A 16,713-nucleotide genomic window follows, 5' to 3' on the forward strand; every position below is an offset into this window, starting at 1 on the left:
TGGCTGGGACGTCTAAACATGTGTGTATATGCCTTCAAGTCAACTGTTGACTTATGGCAACCCCATGACTTCCATAGTGTTTTCTTATGCAAGAAATACTCAGAGGTGGTTTTGCCAGTTCCTTCCTCTGAAATATAGCCTATAGCACCTAAATACTTCTCTCTAAATTCCAGATTTTGATAGACAATATGAAGCTCTGAAATTTTAAAGAGGTCCTTTTCTGTGTCACACCAATTTATCAGACTTATCTGTGAAAACAAGGGAAATGGTCTTCTTGGTGACTGCTCCCAGACTTTGAATCTCACTCCCTAGGAGGCTAGGTTGGTCCCTGCCTTATACCAACAAGTCAAAACATTCTTACGGTTATAAACTGATTGCGATGGCTTTCTGTGCGTTGTTTTGTGGTTTGTGTATGTAGTCTTTTACTTGTAGCTTGTTTAATGGTTTTAAAATATTTATTACTTTTTACTGATGTTTTAAATTGTATTGTTTTTATTGTATTTAACGCCTTGGTCTCTTGGTGGGACAAAAGGTTAATATATGAATTAATTAAATAATATAACACTGTTCTCTCCCATCATTGAGACAAAACAGATTTCTTCACTTTCCATTTTGGAGGACAGGGTAGGGTACAAATCCTCTGTTATCTTTCATCTGTGATTGGGACATTATAAGGGGATCCTTTTTCTAGTGGCAAATGGACTACTTGTGCAAAAATTAAAGAAGAGGAGGAGGAGAAGGAAAGGAGGGAGAAAAATAGCTACTGAATTAAAAAAAAGGATGACTGTCTAGGTGCTAGAAATTGTGGGCGGTATGATTTTCTAAGGAAAATTTTTTGTCAGAAGTAAATCAGATTTGAGAGCCAGTGTGGTTGGTGCAGAGGTTTAGAGTAGGGCACCTGGGAAACCAGGGTTCAAATCCTACTCTGCCATGGAAACTGACTAGTTGACCTAGGGCAAGTCACATCTTCAGTAGCATCCGAGAAAGGCAAGACCAAATCCCTCTGAACAATCTGCTAGAGGTTCAACCTTGGGTCACCATAGGTCAAAATGACTTATGGCACAAGCAGTAGCGACAACAACAATATTTGGTTCTATGAGACTTCTTCACTTCTATATGAGCCTCCTTAGGTATTTATAAGTGCAAGCTACCCTTCAAAGGTAGCCAACCATTTATATTTTATCCCTGGATCCAGTAAAGTAACCTGTTTTTTAACAGGACAGACTGCTCCATTTAGTGTTTTTTGTTGGCTCCCCCCTCCCCTGTAATGAATATCGGGGCAAGAAAGTTAAGGGATCTTGCTGTGAGTGAAGGAGGAAGTTGGCAGGGGCCAAAATGTATAATCTAGCACTGACTGTTTTCTTCTTTGGTGCCATCTGCTACTTAATCAGGAAAGTCCAGACAGCAAGCTGCAGCTTCCCTCTTGTTTCCTGATATACTAGGGGCGATAGCTTTCAAGGCACTAGGAATCTAAGGAGGCACAGGCAAACTGCAGATTTTTGCAGTGCTTTTTGGTTTACTTTTTGGCTTATTCATTGGGCTGGATGTAAATCCTGCCTATCTTTGAATATCCCTCACATATTATGAAAGGCAGCTATGAATGCATCTTGTATGGGTTGCATAGTGAGAAAAAGGAAGGGAAAACAAAAAATGATATGCTTTATATGCACACCTTCTTCAGTCCATTGGGTATTGGTGGCTCAACAGGTAGAACTATCAAGTCAAGAATGTCATTCACCCTGTGGCAGCTGATGGCTTCTATTTCGAGGGGTGGTGAAGCCGCTCTGGATTAAGTCTGAACTTGGAAGGGGTAGCCAGGATTCCTGAATTCTATCCCCCAAATAAGCAATGTGGGTGATGTTCTTTAAAAAGTTCAAACTAAAGTCCAGTGCAGCAGATTAGGCTGGTTTTTAAGCGAAAATGCCATACATTAATTTTGTGCGAATAAATAATAATATAAAAAAAATCTTATTTAATCCCGCCCTTCCAAAAGATCAGGCGCTTAAAAGATGTGCAAAACAGGTGTCAATTGAATACAAAGTTAAAAACATAAACATCAACAATACATAGTCTAAAAAACAATAAAAGCCCCGTTACCCATCTCCATGGCCACGAAGTAGGAGTGAGGCCCGCAGGATATTTAATCGGGAATGCCTGCTTGAATAGGGGTTTTTGAGTCCTTCCTAAATGGGCCAGGGTGTTGAGATTGTTGTTAGATACGGAAGCTCTTTGTGGGCAGAGTTATTCAAAGGCTGGGGCAGCTGTTTGTGAAAAGGCCCTCTAGATTGGTAGATAGAATTAACCTGGCCCCAGCACTTCAGCAATGCTGCCCTATGTTTTGAGGGTGCGAAGGGGTTGTGCGGGGAGAGGCTGGTTCCTTTAGTACCCTGGGCCCAAGCCTTTTAGGGCTTTTAGGTGATATTTAACCAACGCCTTATATTGACTAAGCGGGACATGGGCAGCAGTGTAAGTAATATCTTTAAGCACAGGTGTTTATGTGGCTGTCCTGGATACGCAGTGACACCGGGCTCCATATTCTGTACCATTTGAGCTTCCTGAAGTTAGGTTATAAGGGTTGCCCCATGTAGAGTACATTGCAGAAGTCCCAATTCTTGAAGTTACCAAGCAGTAAAAACAGTTTCTAGTTCCCTCCGGTCCAGGTATGGCGCAGCTGGGAATCAGCCGGAGCTGGTAAAAGTGTTCTTGACCGTCCATTCACCTGAACAGTCAATGAAGCGCGAGTCAAAAGCACTCCAGACTGCGCACAGAGTCCCTTCAAGGGAGACTGACCCCGTTCATGGAAGGTGGAACACCGCATTCCTTGATGGACGAGGAGGGAACCTATACTAGTAAATATCCTATATCCGTTTTCTCTGATTAGTTTGAGTCGGTTTTTTCATCATCCAGCCCATTACTGACTCCAGAACAGCACGAGGGAGGACGCCATCCCAGTCACTTGCTCTCACGGAGACATAGAGAAAAAATAATTTGGGTGTCATCAGCGTACTGATAACCCCTCGCCCATTGTCTCCGGATGATCCTCCCAGCGGTTTATGTAAATGTTAAATAAGGGGAGCAGAATGGCTCCTTGAGGACCCCCAGTTTTAATGGCCCGCTCGTGTAGCACACGTTCTCCCAGCTGCACCATTGGACCTTCCCAGAGATGTGGAACGAACCAATGGAGCAACAGTGCCCACCGATTCCCACCTTCAGCCAGGCGACCCACAGAAGAATACATGGTCTATGGTTGGAAAGCCTTCTGATTGAATGCCAAGAGCCCAACAGGGACACGCTTCCCTGTCGATGCTCAGACGGAGATAAATCGACCAAGGCGACCTATGGCGTCTCAACCCGTGACCGCCCGAAAGCAGTTTGAAATGGGCCCAGATAATCGTTTCATTCAAAAGACCGTCTGAAGCTGATCGCAAACCGCCCTCTCGATCACCTTCCCAAAATGTAGCAGCGAACAGGCGATATTACATCTCCCCCGGGTTACGAAAATTAATTCGTTCCGCGCCATTTTCGTAACCGGAGTTCTTTCGTTAGCCGAAATTGCCATAGGCGCTAATGGGGAAAAAGCGTGCTCGCCGGGCTCCATTTAAAATAGCGCCGGCGTTTTTCGCAACCGGTATAAACCTTCTTAACCCGGAAATAATTAATTAAGTTTTTTTCTTCGTAACCCGGAAATTTCGTAATTTAATGAGGCGCGTTGTATATCCCGGGTAAGAGTGTATTATGTACCAGGGGTTTTCAGGAGGGCTTCTTAGATCGGTTTACAATGGCCAATTAAGTCGATGGAAATCGCCATCCCTCAAGAGGTGTTAATTATCCGTGTAAAACAATACGTTTTAACACGTTCCCCCTCGGCCGCTAACCAGAGGGGCAGGGATCAAGAGCAGGTTTTTTCCGAACACTTCCAAGATCTTGTCCACATCTCGGTACTCACCAACTCAAACTGATCCAGTTACATAGTCGCGGAATAGGCTCTGGACACTCTACCTAGCTTGCATAATATCGGCGTTCAGACCTTCGCTTATGCGAGAAGTTTTTTATCCCAAAAAGTCATTAAACAGGTCACAGCAGTCTTAGAAGGTTCATTAAGAAATCTGGTTCACAAGGAGTGAGGGAGCTGATTAGCCCGTGACAACCTGAAAACCTCTGCCGGACGATTTGACTCCGCGGACGCAATACGAGCACCATAGAACAAGTCTTTGTTGCTCGTATTGCCTTCCTTCTTCCTTTAAACAGTGGTTCTAGGAGAGTCTGTCGTCTAAGCAAGGTGTTTCCGCACGGTTCTTAATCGTCGCAAGGACCCGTTTCCTCGCCCGGAGATCTTCCGTTATACAGGGCTTACGTTGATTTAGCGGCCTGAGAGGACGTTTGGAGCGATTCTGTGTATTAGCCCCAGAAAGACCGGTTATTCCAAATACCGGTTTGAGTGGCGTCAACAGATCGCCGTCATCTCAACATGAGCCCCTTCTAGGGCTTCCTGGAAACCTCTATGTTCCATCGCCTTAGAGGGTGGAAATCCTCTAAAACCGGTCCCCACCCCGGGGATCGGTAGATAGAAGCCTTGTTATTCTCACCTCTACAGGAATTGATCCTCCTGACATGGGGAAAATATTAGCTATTTCCACCACGGATTTTCCGCATCCGAACAGAAAGACCAAATCGGAGATATTACCCGCACAATGCGTGGGACCCTGATATTCAGCTGGACGCCCATGGCCGCTATGGTCTCCATGAATTCCCGAGCCGCACCGGGTGGAACATTTGCTGCCGTGAGGAGAATGTTGAAATCACCAGGACAAGAAAGCCTGGGTTGTCTCCAACATCACTCAGCGACCAGCTTGTCGCTCGTTTAAGGAGGTCCGCTAATGCAGGGGTGGCGATACACTAGCGAATCCCCAAGACAATGTCCTAGCCTTTAGGGTAGTAAAATACACTCGATTATAGGAGGTCTGTCGGATGTGTTCCGGTGAGGAAACGATGTTTTTGTTTCCTGTTTGTACCAGGCACACACCCCCCCCCGCCCACCTAACCTGCGATTGGTCTTCACCGAGAAATCCAGCAGCAGGGCCTGAAGCCCACACTAGATCCCTTCAGCCCCAGCCAGGTTCGTAATGCAGCCAGGTCACACTTAGAGTCCTCCAGGATATCCTGGATGGAATGTTGGGCTTTGTGTTAATTAACCTTGCATTTGCACAGGAGCCGACAGGGTTTTGTGGCACGGCTGGAGAAGAACCCTCAGATTCCTTAGGTTGGGAGAGGGACAGGAAGGCGGATAATATAGATGCTTATCTCCCCCTTCCCCTGGAACGCAGTCCCTTCTCCACCGCCAATACCTCCCCCTGCCCCACAAACCTCATATGAGCTCCGCCCTCCAGATTGACATCCTGGCCAGGCATCACCCGCATCCCTACTCCCCCAAACCCCTCTATGGCAGCTAATGGAGCAAGGGCAGCCACTGTAGGCATCCTATGTCCCAGGCTAACCAACCCTCCCACCCCGACAGAGCTGCGCATTGCGAAGCTCCGCAACTGCGTGTTTTCCCCAAGTCCTGGGCCGGTCAAAGGGGTGCAGTCTGCGTCCGGGCAGCGTCGTCGTTTAGTCTCCCGGCGTTTGTTAAGGCAGCAGGGGTGTCGGGTGGTCCGTTCCCCGGCTTTTATTCCCCGCCGCTCTCACCATGGGGGCTTCCTCCCAAACTTCCCCCCATGATGGTCCTTTAAGGGCCCTCGCCCACCAAAAACTGCCGTCAAAGCCAAGCCAGGATAGTCCAGTCCCAAGGGTTGTTCCCAGTCCTGTGGCGGCACTCCGGGCGTGTGCGCAGATGCGCACCTCGAAACCCTGGGGAGGCCGCCGGCAAGGGGTTCGTCCTGGCGCGGCTGTCAGCGTCGGCGTGTTTCCCGTTCGTGAAGGCCAGGGGGCGTTGTAGAGTGTGGGTTCCGGTTCCCGCTATTATTAAATTTTTTTTTAAATGTTTTTGACTGAACTAATTTAAGTCCCAAATGGACTTCGAAAACTGCTCAGTTTTCAAATAATTTCTTGCATGGGAAAGGAATTGCTCACATGCTTGCTGTTTTCTTCAAGCATGAATCAGCTAAGTATCCCCCAGGACTCAATTTAGCTACTGAAGCACCCAGTCCATGGCCATTTACTGAACATTTTGTGGGGGGCATTGTTAGACAATGACGTCATCCATGGATGCATCATGCATCAGAGAAAGCAGACTCAAATCTAGGAAAGCTCATGGTGCCAGTTTCTTTCAGTCGTTTCAAAGCTGCCGTAAGTACTCTTTGCATACTGATTTTTCAGATTAACACAAATGTCTTTGAACCATCCACTGAGACTTCCAAGATCATGCGATGTCTTGGCAGATGATTTCAGTGTTCTGTGTGTGGTCATGGGATAACAGCCAAATGCCTTCCTCAATACTCTCTTCTCTGGATTGGCCATGGAGTGGAGAGCCTGCAGCAACTAAACGTTGAGGGGGAGGGGAGGGGAGAGAATGAGACATAGTGCACCAACTTCAATAAAAAAAACAACATAACAAAACATTTAAACGTACCCAATTAGTCCTCAAAAGAGAATCCACATATATTCAAACAAGAGACCAGTGTGTGGGGAGTTGGCTCATCTCTCCAGAAGACTGTTTCATAAAATGGTATGCCATTATCCCAAAAACTCTGCTCTGATAGATGACTGTTTGCTGGGCCTCTCTGCCTAGCAGTAGTGCCATCACCTATTCCCCAATGTGGGTGGCACATTCCCTGCAGCCCAAATAAATGATTATCTGGGGTAAATAGGAAGCAATTTACTTAATGATTTCTCAAAACCTGTTTATCTGCTGCTGTAGTACCTACCAAGCCATATCATATCAAATACCATATCTATCACCCAAAATCCTGTCTCATGACTAATTTGGAATATTCGGACGATTTAAAATTCCAGTAAAATATAAAGGAAGTACGCTCTGACTGAGAGGAGTAATTGCATACTGGAAACTCCTGATTATAAGAAAGGCTTCATAATTAGTTCTGATTTTTCTACCTTTAGGTGAAAAAATGTTTTTTAGAGCACGATGTTAGAAGAAAAAGCTTGATTCTGTGTCTTCTTATGTAAGATCTAAAAGGAATATTATTGTTGTTTGCTTTGTTTAATTGAATCACATCTACAAGCCATGAAATGCTGCTTACTGGATAAAGTTACAAACATGCTGAACTACATTTACTTTAATATCTAGTGTGCAAGCATTGCAGTGTTTGTTTTTTTTTAAAACTTAGTCAAAAGGTTGTGTATTTTTTATTGCATTGTTCCTGCTTATACTCCCATTCTGAATCCAGAAGGACTGCAATTTCAAGCAAATAGGACTTTGTTTTCCCTTGTGTGCAAATTTAGGGCTTCTGACCCACATCCGAATCATCCTACACTCCATGTTATGTTCTTGTCCTGGAACCTGTTCTCATGCTTAGTCTTGAGTGCCAAAAAAAACACTTGAATAGATGTTTTGTTGTGTTTAAAGCTTAGTGTTATGAGAATGATCCCTAGGTTTCATCCTCCCCAATCCATTTTCATTTTCTTCTACATACAAGGGAGGGGTTCAAAGCCCTTTAGACTGGCCTGAAAGGCAGGCATGGGGACAGAGTTGGGATGTGCATCCTCATAATGCATGGTTGACTCCGCCCCCATGGTGCCCTGAGGCGTGTGCCATTCCACATGGTCTGCATCCAGATGATCAGCACCAAGGATCTGGATGCAGACCATGTGGAATGGCGCACGCCATCAGGGCGTCATGGGGGCGGAGTCGGCCATGCCTTGTGAGGATGCTACAGTCTGACTCTGTCCCCCTGCCTGCCTTTCGGCCGTCGGTAAGAGGCCCTTTGAACCCCTCCCCTTGTAGTAGAAGAAAATGAAAATGGATTGGGGAGGATGAAACCTATGAGAAACCTAGTCATGCTGCCATGGCTATGGTGTCCATTTGAGGGCACAAAAAGGAGCTGCTTTTTGTGGCTCCTTTTTGTGCTCTTCAAAGGTCAGATTGGGACAGTGGCATGAGTTTGCTGTGGCTCCAATTCAGCTAGAAAAGGGGCGGCTGGAAGCCGCCCCTTAGTGGCAGTCTGTCAAGCCCCAAAGGTTTTGTTTTAGTTTTTGACTGAACTACAGTTTCATGTTACATCTAAATTCAGGACACTGTGGTTTATTACAAGTGTGGCAAGCTATTAATCCAGGATGTGAAACCAGTTTGATCCTGTTTTGCTTGAAGCAATCACAGCATAGCCCCCAGTTCCTCAAGCTGAAATTTAGCAGGAAACTAATTTATTCAAAACATAATGTGGAAGCCCTTGGTTTCCTACCCTCTAACGTGAAAGAGGAAGAATGTGTGAACCCGAGGCTAGCTATTGCTTGCTTTCAACACTAAACCAAGGCAACTGCCCTGTAGTGTCTATTTCAGCTGAAATACACTGATGCATGCCACTTCTTCTGTTATATGAAGAATACTGTTGTATAGTATATTTGCTATATCTTGATGCTTCTCCAGAGGCCTTTACTTCTACACAGGACAATGATGGGTGTGTGCTTTTTAGTTGTGGGTAATTCAGCCTGCATAAAGTGCTTTGTACTGACATCTTTACACAGATACTGGAAGTTTATCACAGTGGCCCTGGAACAGGCCTGTAGCGTTCCAAAAGGGAATGTTCTGGGGACGCTCAGCGGCGGGGAATGGATTTTACTGCACAGCAGGAACGCTGCTGCTGCCATGAATCTGGAATGGGACGGGGACGCTTGGCGGCGGCTGCGGCTGCAGTGTTCCTATTGTGCAGTAAAAATCCATTCCCTGTTGCCGAGCATCCCCAAAATGTTCCCTTTTGGAACGCTACAGGCCCGTTCCAGGGCCACTGAGATAAAGTTTCTGGAAACAGAAATGCCAATTTCACTGTCTCAAAAACCCAGCAACAAGTTGGATTAGAAGTATAACTTACTTTTTTCTATAGAAAAAGAGGAAACACAAGGAAAATAATATGCTATCTGGAGTGCCATTTCTTACACCATGGTAGGTTGCACCTATGGCAAAAAAATTACTGCAATAGAAAAAGTAGCATAGTTGCACAGCATTCAGCCAGATGCCCTGAGAAACAGTTCCAGATATTTGGAACTTTGCTTTGGATTGGCTGCATTTTTTAAAGCAATTAGAAAACCTCACCATATCATTTAAGACCAAGAACATTTTTGTGCCTTTAAAACACTATAGAAGCAAAAGCTTTGGCATTGTTTTATCCTTTGGGGTATGCTTGATGCTAGACTCCAGATTGCCTTCAGCATGTAATTTCAGCTGCAGTACAATACATTCTCCCGTATCAATCCACCCACCCACTGATATACTAATTTATTTGGATCCCTTGGCCATCTGAAATAAAGACAGTAGTGACTGGACAGTTTTTTTGAGTGGTCACACCTCACTTTTAGAAAGCTCTTCTTAAGGAATCCTACCTAATGTTGTCATTACTTTAGTTTAAGTGTAAAGCAAATTCTTTTCTGTTTATCCTAGCATCTAAGAATCACTTATATCAATTTATCATGAAATTTTGTAGATTACAATCCACTTCCTCATGTGGGCTGTGGGATCAGCAGTGCTTCTGCATTGTATATTGTGTAATGAAATCCAAAAGCTCATGTTAAAATAAATCATTTAGTCTCATAGGTGCTGCTAGATTCCTTCTATCCCTTACTTTCATTTTCATGCTTAAACAAACATGCCTATGAAAACTGCACTAATTTGAGTAAGTTTGATGGTAAATTTAGCATTTTAAATAGATGTATAACCTGTTTACAGGAATAATGAATTATCACGTGATTTCTTCATTATTAGACCAAACCATTCATATAATAGTTGTGGGCTTCAGTCTTTTGCCCAGTCTGCTATCATGTGTCACAACCACAGTAGAGTAGTCAATAGGCACCACTTGAACTGATTGGCACTTTGTTTATGGGTTGTTAAACTGAGAATCTGAATGCTTTAGGAGAGCTTATTCCACCCCAGTAGTTTATTACAAGCCCAGTGAGCTATGACATTCACCAAAGTCAGCTTATTATGGTTCATGGAATAAGTTAGCCCTACGAGTGTGGTCGCTGAGACAGAGGCCAAGTTAACAACTTATCACAATTTCTTAAGGGGGGATTGGAATCTCCAGGGTGGTGAGATTTCTAAGCAAGCAGTTATACAATAATTTCTTCCTTTTTTCTATTGAAAATATGCAGGTCCAATAAAAAAATATTTACTTCTAGAAGAAAGAATGGCCAAGTGGTTATATAAATGTACACTTGGGGGACATGTAATGCATTGATTGTAGATTATAGGCTTTGTCTTCTGGAATGTGAACAGGATATGGGGCAAAAACCTCAATTTACTGTTCTCAGTTAAAAAAAAACACAACTATGCTTTATTGCAACTAGAAGCTACTGGATTTCTACTCTTTTGAAACAAGGAAGAATGAAAGAAATGGCAAAATTGAATGAGCCCACATTTACAAAATTGTATGAGTGTAGCATAGTGGTCACCCATTGCACAACTACTTTGGGAACCAGGGTTCAAATCCCGAACCAGCCATGGAAACCCACAGAGTGATATTGGAGAAGTCACAATTGCTCAGCCCCAGAGCAAAGCAATGGCAAACCACATCTGAACAAATTCTGCCAATAAAACCCTGTGAGAGAGTCATCTTAGGGGTGCTATAAGTAAAAAAAAGACTTGAAGGCACACAGCAACAACAACCATTTTTACCAGACCTTGCAAATCATGTTTGATTGTTACATCAGGGACTAATTTATTTTTTACAGATTATGCCTATAGTTATTGACTTTTCATTACATTTATTTGACTATTAGTTCTTGCTTCCCCAACTTCTGGGCATAGGTACATTATTTTGTACATTTCTGTTCAGAAGTAAATTCCATTGAGTTCAGGAAGGCTTGTTCCCAGGTAAGAATATACAGTAGAATCTCAATTATCCAACATAAACGGGCGAGCTGATAATTGGATAGCCAAAAATGTTGGATAATCTGGAGGGTTCGAGAAAAGCCTTGAAATTACTATGAATTGCAAATGTATTGAAGTTTTATTGCAGTAACAGTAAAAGTAACGTTGCAGTAACATTGCACTAATAACATTTTTTGTTTGGGAATGTGTTTGGGGGCGTGTCAGGGGCATGGAAATGTCTACAGCCATACCCCCAAGCAGCCGCGACGTCGGATAATCCGGAATGTCAGATGACCGAAGGATGGATAATCAAGACTCTGGTGTATAGGATTGCAATTCTAAGTAAATTATCTTGCATAGTCATTATTTGTGAAATAAATCAATTCAATCTTGCCTCCTCTTGTTTTCCTTTAGTTAGGCAGAATTCCCTGATTGTTAGTAAGATGTACACGAAAGGCTTTGGATTATCCTCCTAAGTAGCATTCAGACTCCTTTAAATTGCTAACCCACAATAAATTATTATTGAAATAATTAGGAATCATATTGACTCTAGAATAAGAAATCAGATTTAAAAGGGATCTGAAAACTCTTCAGTGATTTAAATCATGATTTTATGCTGCATGAATTGCACAGATCTTCAAGAGACAAACAAGTTTAATGTTGATATGAAGTGCTGGACTAGGACAGTGGAAACAAGGCTCCAGAGCAGTAATACCAATGATAGCTGATGCTGCTACGGCAGCAAATACCTAGCTAACCACTCATCAGGATCAGTCAGTTATGTGATCCTGTGCTAGTAAAGGCTGCCTTTCAGAGTAAACAAGGCTACTTTTAGAATTGTTAGTCTCTGTGAAAGTACATAGCCTGACAGATAGGATAAAATACTTTATAAAACCTCTATAAGATGATGATAATGTATAAGTAATATTTGTTGAGTTTAACTTCATTAAAAATTCATTTTTCTTTGTAGATGTGAATGAATGCACACTCGAGAATGGAGGTTGTCAAGACCAATGCTGCAATACCATCGGCAGTTTCTACTGTAAATGTCCAGTTGGCCAGAAACTGGGGGAAGACAAGAAATCATGTGAAGGTAACAATCTGTGTGGTGACCTTTGCATGGGAACACGCTGAATGGAGAGACAGGCTTTGCTTTTTGGAAATCAATTGTTGACTTCAGTATACAAATGTAAACTTGCATCTGGTTTATAAAGCACCAGCGTGAAGGAAGGACACTTCAGACTGTGGATAAAGTTTGAACAGTTTCCTCAGTTTTGATACTGAATGTGTAGATATAGGAATTTTTCAGTATTATTTGTTAAATTTATATCTCGGCTTCCTGCAAAAAGAAAAGAATGGTACTCACAAGTGACTAACAGGAATGAAAACTAATAGCACTAAACATTAAAAATCTGTCATTAAAAAAGAAACAGGACTGTGCTCAACTATAACTCAGTTTACATGAAAAACACACAGAGGTACATCTTCTGAAGATGTAAATGATCTTCTTGTGAACTTCTTCCCTACTAACCCATAGACTAGACCCAATCAGACCCAAACTACAAGAAAAGAGATTCATTCATTGATTCTTTCCATTTATATGTTACTTTCCTCCTGGAGTGGGACCCAACTTTTCTACTTTTTCAATTAAACCATTTAAAGAGCTAGAATTCAACAATATAGCCGTGTTAGTCTATAGCAGGGGTAGGCAACCTTTTTGAGCCGGGGGCCGGGTTGCTGTCCCTCAGACAACTGGGGGGGCCGAAGCCAAAAAATAAATAATTAAATATTTTTTTAAAAAAAAATTAAATATATAAATAAACCAGGACAAATGTAGGACAAAATTTTCAAATAGAAGACACTTTTTTAAAAAAAATGGAGGACACGTGAAAAAAATTGCTGATTTTTTAAAAAATGTTAATATAAATGCATGTTTCTGAGGCTTCTATAGACAATTGCCCCCCAAAGGCCCCAGCGGCAATCGGTGTTAGGACCAGGCCGGGGGCCGGTCCCAAGGCCTTGCCGGGCTGCATCTGGCCCGCGGGCCGCAGGTTGCCTACCCCTGGTCTATAGAATCGATAGAGAGATCTTGTAGCACCTTTGAGACTAAGTGAAATAAAGAAATTGGCAGCATGAACTTTTGTAGACTTCAGGGGCTGTATAAATAGCCCTGAAGGGGCAGCCTCCAGCTGCCCCTTCTTCACCTGTATTGGGGCCGCAGCAACCTCATTCTGCAGCCTTGATCCAGCCTTCCAAGGATGCAAAAAAGAGCCAAAAAAGTGGCTCCTTTTTACACCCTCGAAAGAGCACCATAGCCATGGCAGTATGGTTATATGGATGCAGCGCCGGAGGCACATCGTGTTCCTGCATGCCATCTGGAGCTAGACATGGCATCAGGGCACCCGGGGGTTGTGGTGGTGGAGTAGAGTGTGCATCATCAGGAATCTACACAGCAACTCTGTCCCCAGGCCAGCCTTTCAGGTCAGTCTATACAGGGTTTTCAGTCTACTTCCTCAAATGCATTTGGTGGAGTGAAAGCCAGGCACAGACATATATATGCCACTGGTATATGAAGATGTCAATTCAAATTGCAAATCTTTTGTGTATGGAAATGAAGTTACAGTTCCAGTTTTAACGGTGGTTGTTAGTGCACAAAGACATAGGAAACTGATCTTTGTGCATGGAGATGAACTGGCAGATCTAGTTTTGCAATGGGACTAGCCTGTGGTGAGGGGAATAGGTGAATGTAGGGCACCTCCATGACGATGTGTGTGTAGTGTGTCAAGAAACCATTGTCTTTGTTCAGTCCATTGCTGAGGGACTGTAGATGGATGAATTCCAGTTCTGTTTCTCTTTCCAATCTACCTTTGTAGCTCTTCTGTTCAGTGACCACTATTCTGAGGTCTGAAATGGAATGCCCAGGGAGACTGAAATGTTCTGCCACTAGTTTTTGTGTATTCCCATTCCTAATGTCTGATTTATGTCAATTTCTGGTGCAGGGACTGGCCTGTTTGCCCAATGCAGAGTGCCGAAGGGCATAGCTGATACAGTATAGCATAGATCACATTGGAGGATGAGCACATGAAGTTCCTCCTAACATTATGGGTGATACCTTTAGGTCTTGTGATGACATTTCCTGGATAAATGTGTGGGCAAAGTTTCCTGGATAAATGTGTGGGCAAGACTTAGTACCTGTGTTGCTATCTGTGTCATGTGTTGTCCTGTAAGTGAGTACCTGTTTGATGTTTGGAGGCTGTCTGCAGGCAAGTAAAGGTCTGTTTAAACAAAGAGTGCTTGACATTAGAGCACAATTAGATCTAGCTGCTCTGGCCTCAGTAAAATCCTTGAAATGGCTATCAAGGGCCAAAACGCTCTTCCAGGAAGAAAAATATCTGTTTTTCCTTATGAAAAGAGAACATCGGAAGGCTTTTGCCAAACTTCGCCTTGAGCAAAGGGATTCAAATGTGATTCAAGGAAGATACCAGGATTTCCCTTTTCTTGATAGACTCTGTATATATGGGGCACCTAAAGTTACCTGCTACATTGTCAATTATATAACAGTATTAGAAAGCAATATCTAGCTCCCATCCTCAGAAATTTGAGGGAAAGGGACAATGAAAGCAAGCTGGCTCTGCCACTGCGAGGTTGTAGTTCATTGATGATGCACCTGAGTGGTCCCAATTGGGAGGTGTATGTGACCACTAGTGGGGTTCTGTCACTTTCCTTCTTCAATTTGTTCTGTAATATATCAGTCCTGGATACACACCTTTATTTGTTTATTCACTACATGTGGTGGGTGCTGTAGTTGAGGAATACTTGTTGTAATTCCTTGAGTTCCGCATCCCTGTCTTGTGGGTCTTAGCAGATGCAATTGTATCAGAGGGCTTGGCTGAAGACTATGTATCTAGTGGTGTGTTCAGGGTGGAAGCTTGAGGCATGTAAGTATGTGTAGTGGTCTGTGGTTTTGCGATATAGTGTGGTGCTTATCTGTCCATTTTGTAGCTGTACTGTGGTGTCCAGAAAGTGAACTTGTTCAATAGATAGTTCTAGGCTGATGTTGATGGTGGGGTGGAAGTTGTTGACTTTTAAAGAGCTGTTCAACTGCCTTTGAGAGTGGTGGACTCTCCATCCTTGGAAGTCTTTAAGCAGAGTTTGGATGGGCCTCTTATAGGATTGCTGGAATTTTGTATTCCTACATGGCTGAGAATTGAACTAGATGTTTCTTATGGTCCCTTCCAACTCTATGATTCTAATATCCTACATGCTAAAGACCTATCTAAATAAAAATTATTTCCTCTGCTAATGACAGAACAACACAGAGAGGGCCAACTTCTATTTGCCCTTGGCAGGGAGTTTCAGAGCCTGGAAGAAGCCATTGAGAAAGCCTTTTCTTCCATCTTCATTACATCTGCCTCCGAAAGTGGTAAGACTAAACAGAGAATCACTGAAGATCTTTAAACTGAGGCAGGATTCTAAGGGAGAATACAGTCTCCTAAACAGCTTGCCCCCGAGCCCTGTAGGGCTTTTTCAGCCACAACTTTAACAGTCAAATTAGAGGAGGGACAGTTGAATTGGCCCCTTTCTTCTGTTTCCTTTGGCAGAAAAAGAACTTCCATTTTAAAGAGACCTTCAGTCTGAACTGAATAGGGATGTGCAATTAGCATGCTGTTTTCTGTATGTATTCTCTGTGTTTTAATTGTTTTTTTACATTGCCTTAAAAGTAATTTTTAAAATGGTCTGATGGTTTAATGCTTTCGAACTTTTGTACTCCATATTGTTTTAGATGCTCTGTTTTAGTTTATATTGCAAGCTACTTTGAGTTCCATTTGGAAGAAGGTGGGATATAAAGCAAGCAAACAAAAAACAAAACTTTAAATTGTATAAAAAAAACAGCTGTAATGAGGCAGTCACATGTTGCCTTGAAATTCTTAAATGCATTGATCAATGCTTTTTAAGTTTTTGGTGCTTCTATAATGATGATAAAGACAGCTGTAAAGGATTGATTTGTGGTTTGTGGAAACCTACTCAGATCATAGTATGTCAAATAAAATAAACAGAACATTGCTATCAATTAAATCTGTAATAATAAAAGAGAATATCTGTGGGTCTGTGGAAACCATAAATTATTGGGACATCATGTTAGTGCCTCTTAATCTGTCAGGGTTTGTTGTTGTTGTTGTCCAGGAATGCTGCCAGCACCCACACACACACTTGCTGATAAGATGGCTAAATGCAAGAACTAAGCTGAACAGCCAACAGATAACAAACCTCTTCTCTGTCCAAGCTGAGCTACAGAGCCAAAGTAGGATTATAGAAGTCACCAAAGTCAGTACAGTCAAAGGTCAGGGTAGCCAGAAGGTAGGAGTAGTCAAGTCCGTTCCAAAGTCGTAGGTTCAGGGGCAGACAAAGATTCAAGAAACATGGAAGTCCAGGAGCCAGTGCCAACAGCAACCAATATGATGGATCTGCAATAAATTCTGGCAAAGGGTCGGCATTCTCCAGCTGCTTAAATCAGAGATGCACTCCCTTGTGCCAGCTGTTGCTTATCTGCAGATTGCCTCTCTGCAAGTCTCTTAGATCTGTGCAAGCAAGAACTCTCAGCTCTCCTTTGCCTAAAGGAAGGAACCTCCATGCTTTATTCTTCCACTTCCACTGGGGCAACGCTAGGCTGCTGAGCATCTGGAGGCAACCCCACAGAGCTAGGGTCTGGCTGAGCCTCAACCACTGGGGCTGGAAGA

At 43.1% G+C, this 16,713-nt stretch overlaps 1 protein-coding gene across 1 annotated transcript in view; it reads left to right on the forward strand.

Moving 5' to 3' along the window:
* The window catches only part of LOC121925982 (EGF-like and EMI domain-containing protein 1), a 292,397-nt gene that overhangs the window by 212,202 nt on the left and 63,482 nt on the right, over positions 1-16,713 (forward strand). Inside the window, exon 5 of the mRNA XM_042458538.1 lies at positions 11,946-12,068. Within this exon, the coding sequence (XP_042314472.1) occupies positions 11,946-12,068 (123 nt within the window). The remainder of the gene's footprint in view (positions 1-11,945; positions 12,069-16,713) is intronic.

The sequence above is a fragment of the Sceloporus undulatus genome, chromosome 3 (assembly GCF_019175285.1).
Source record: "Sceloporus undulatus isolate JIND9_A2432 ecotype Alabama chromosome 3, SceUnd_v1.1, whole genome shotgun sequence".
NCBI classification, from domain to species: domain Eukaryota; kingdom Metazoa; phylum Chordata; class Lepidosauria; order Squamata; family Phrynosomatidae; genus Sceloporus; species Sceloporus undulatus.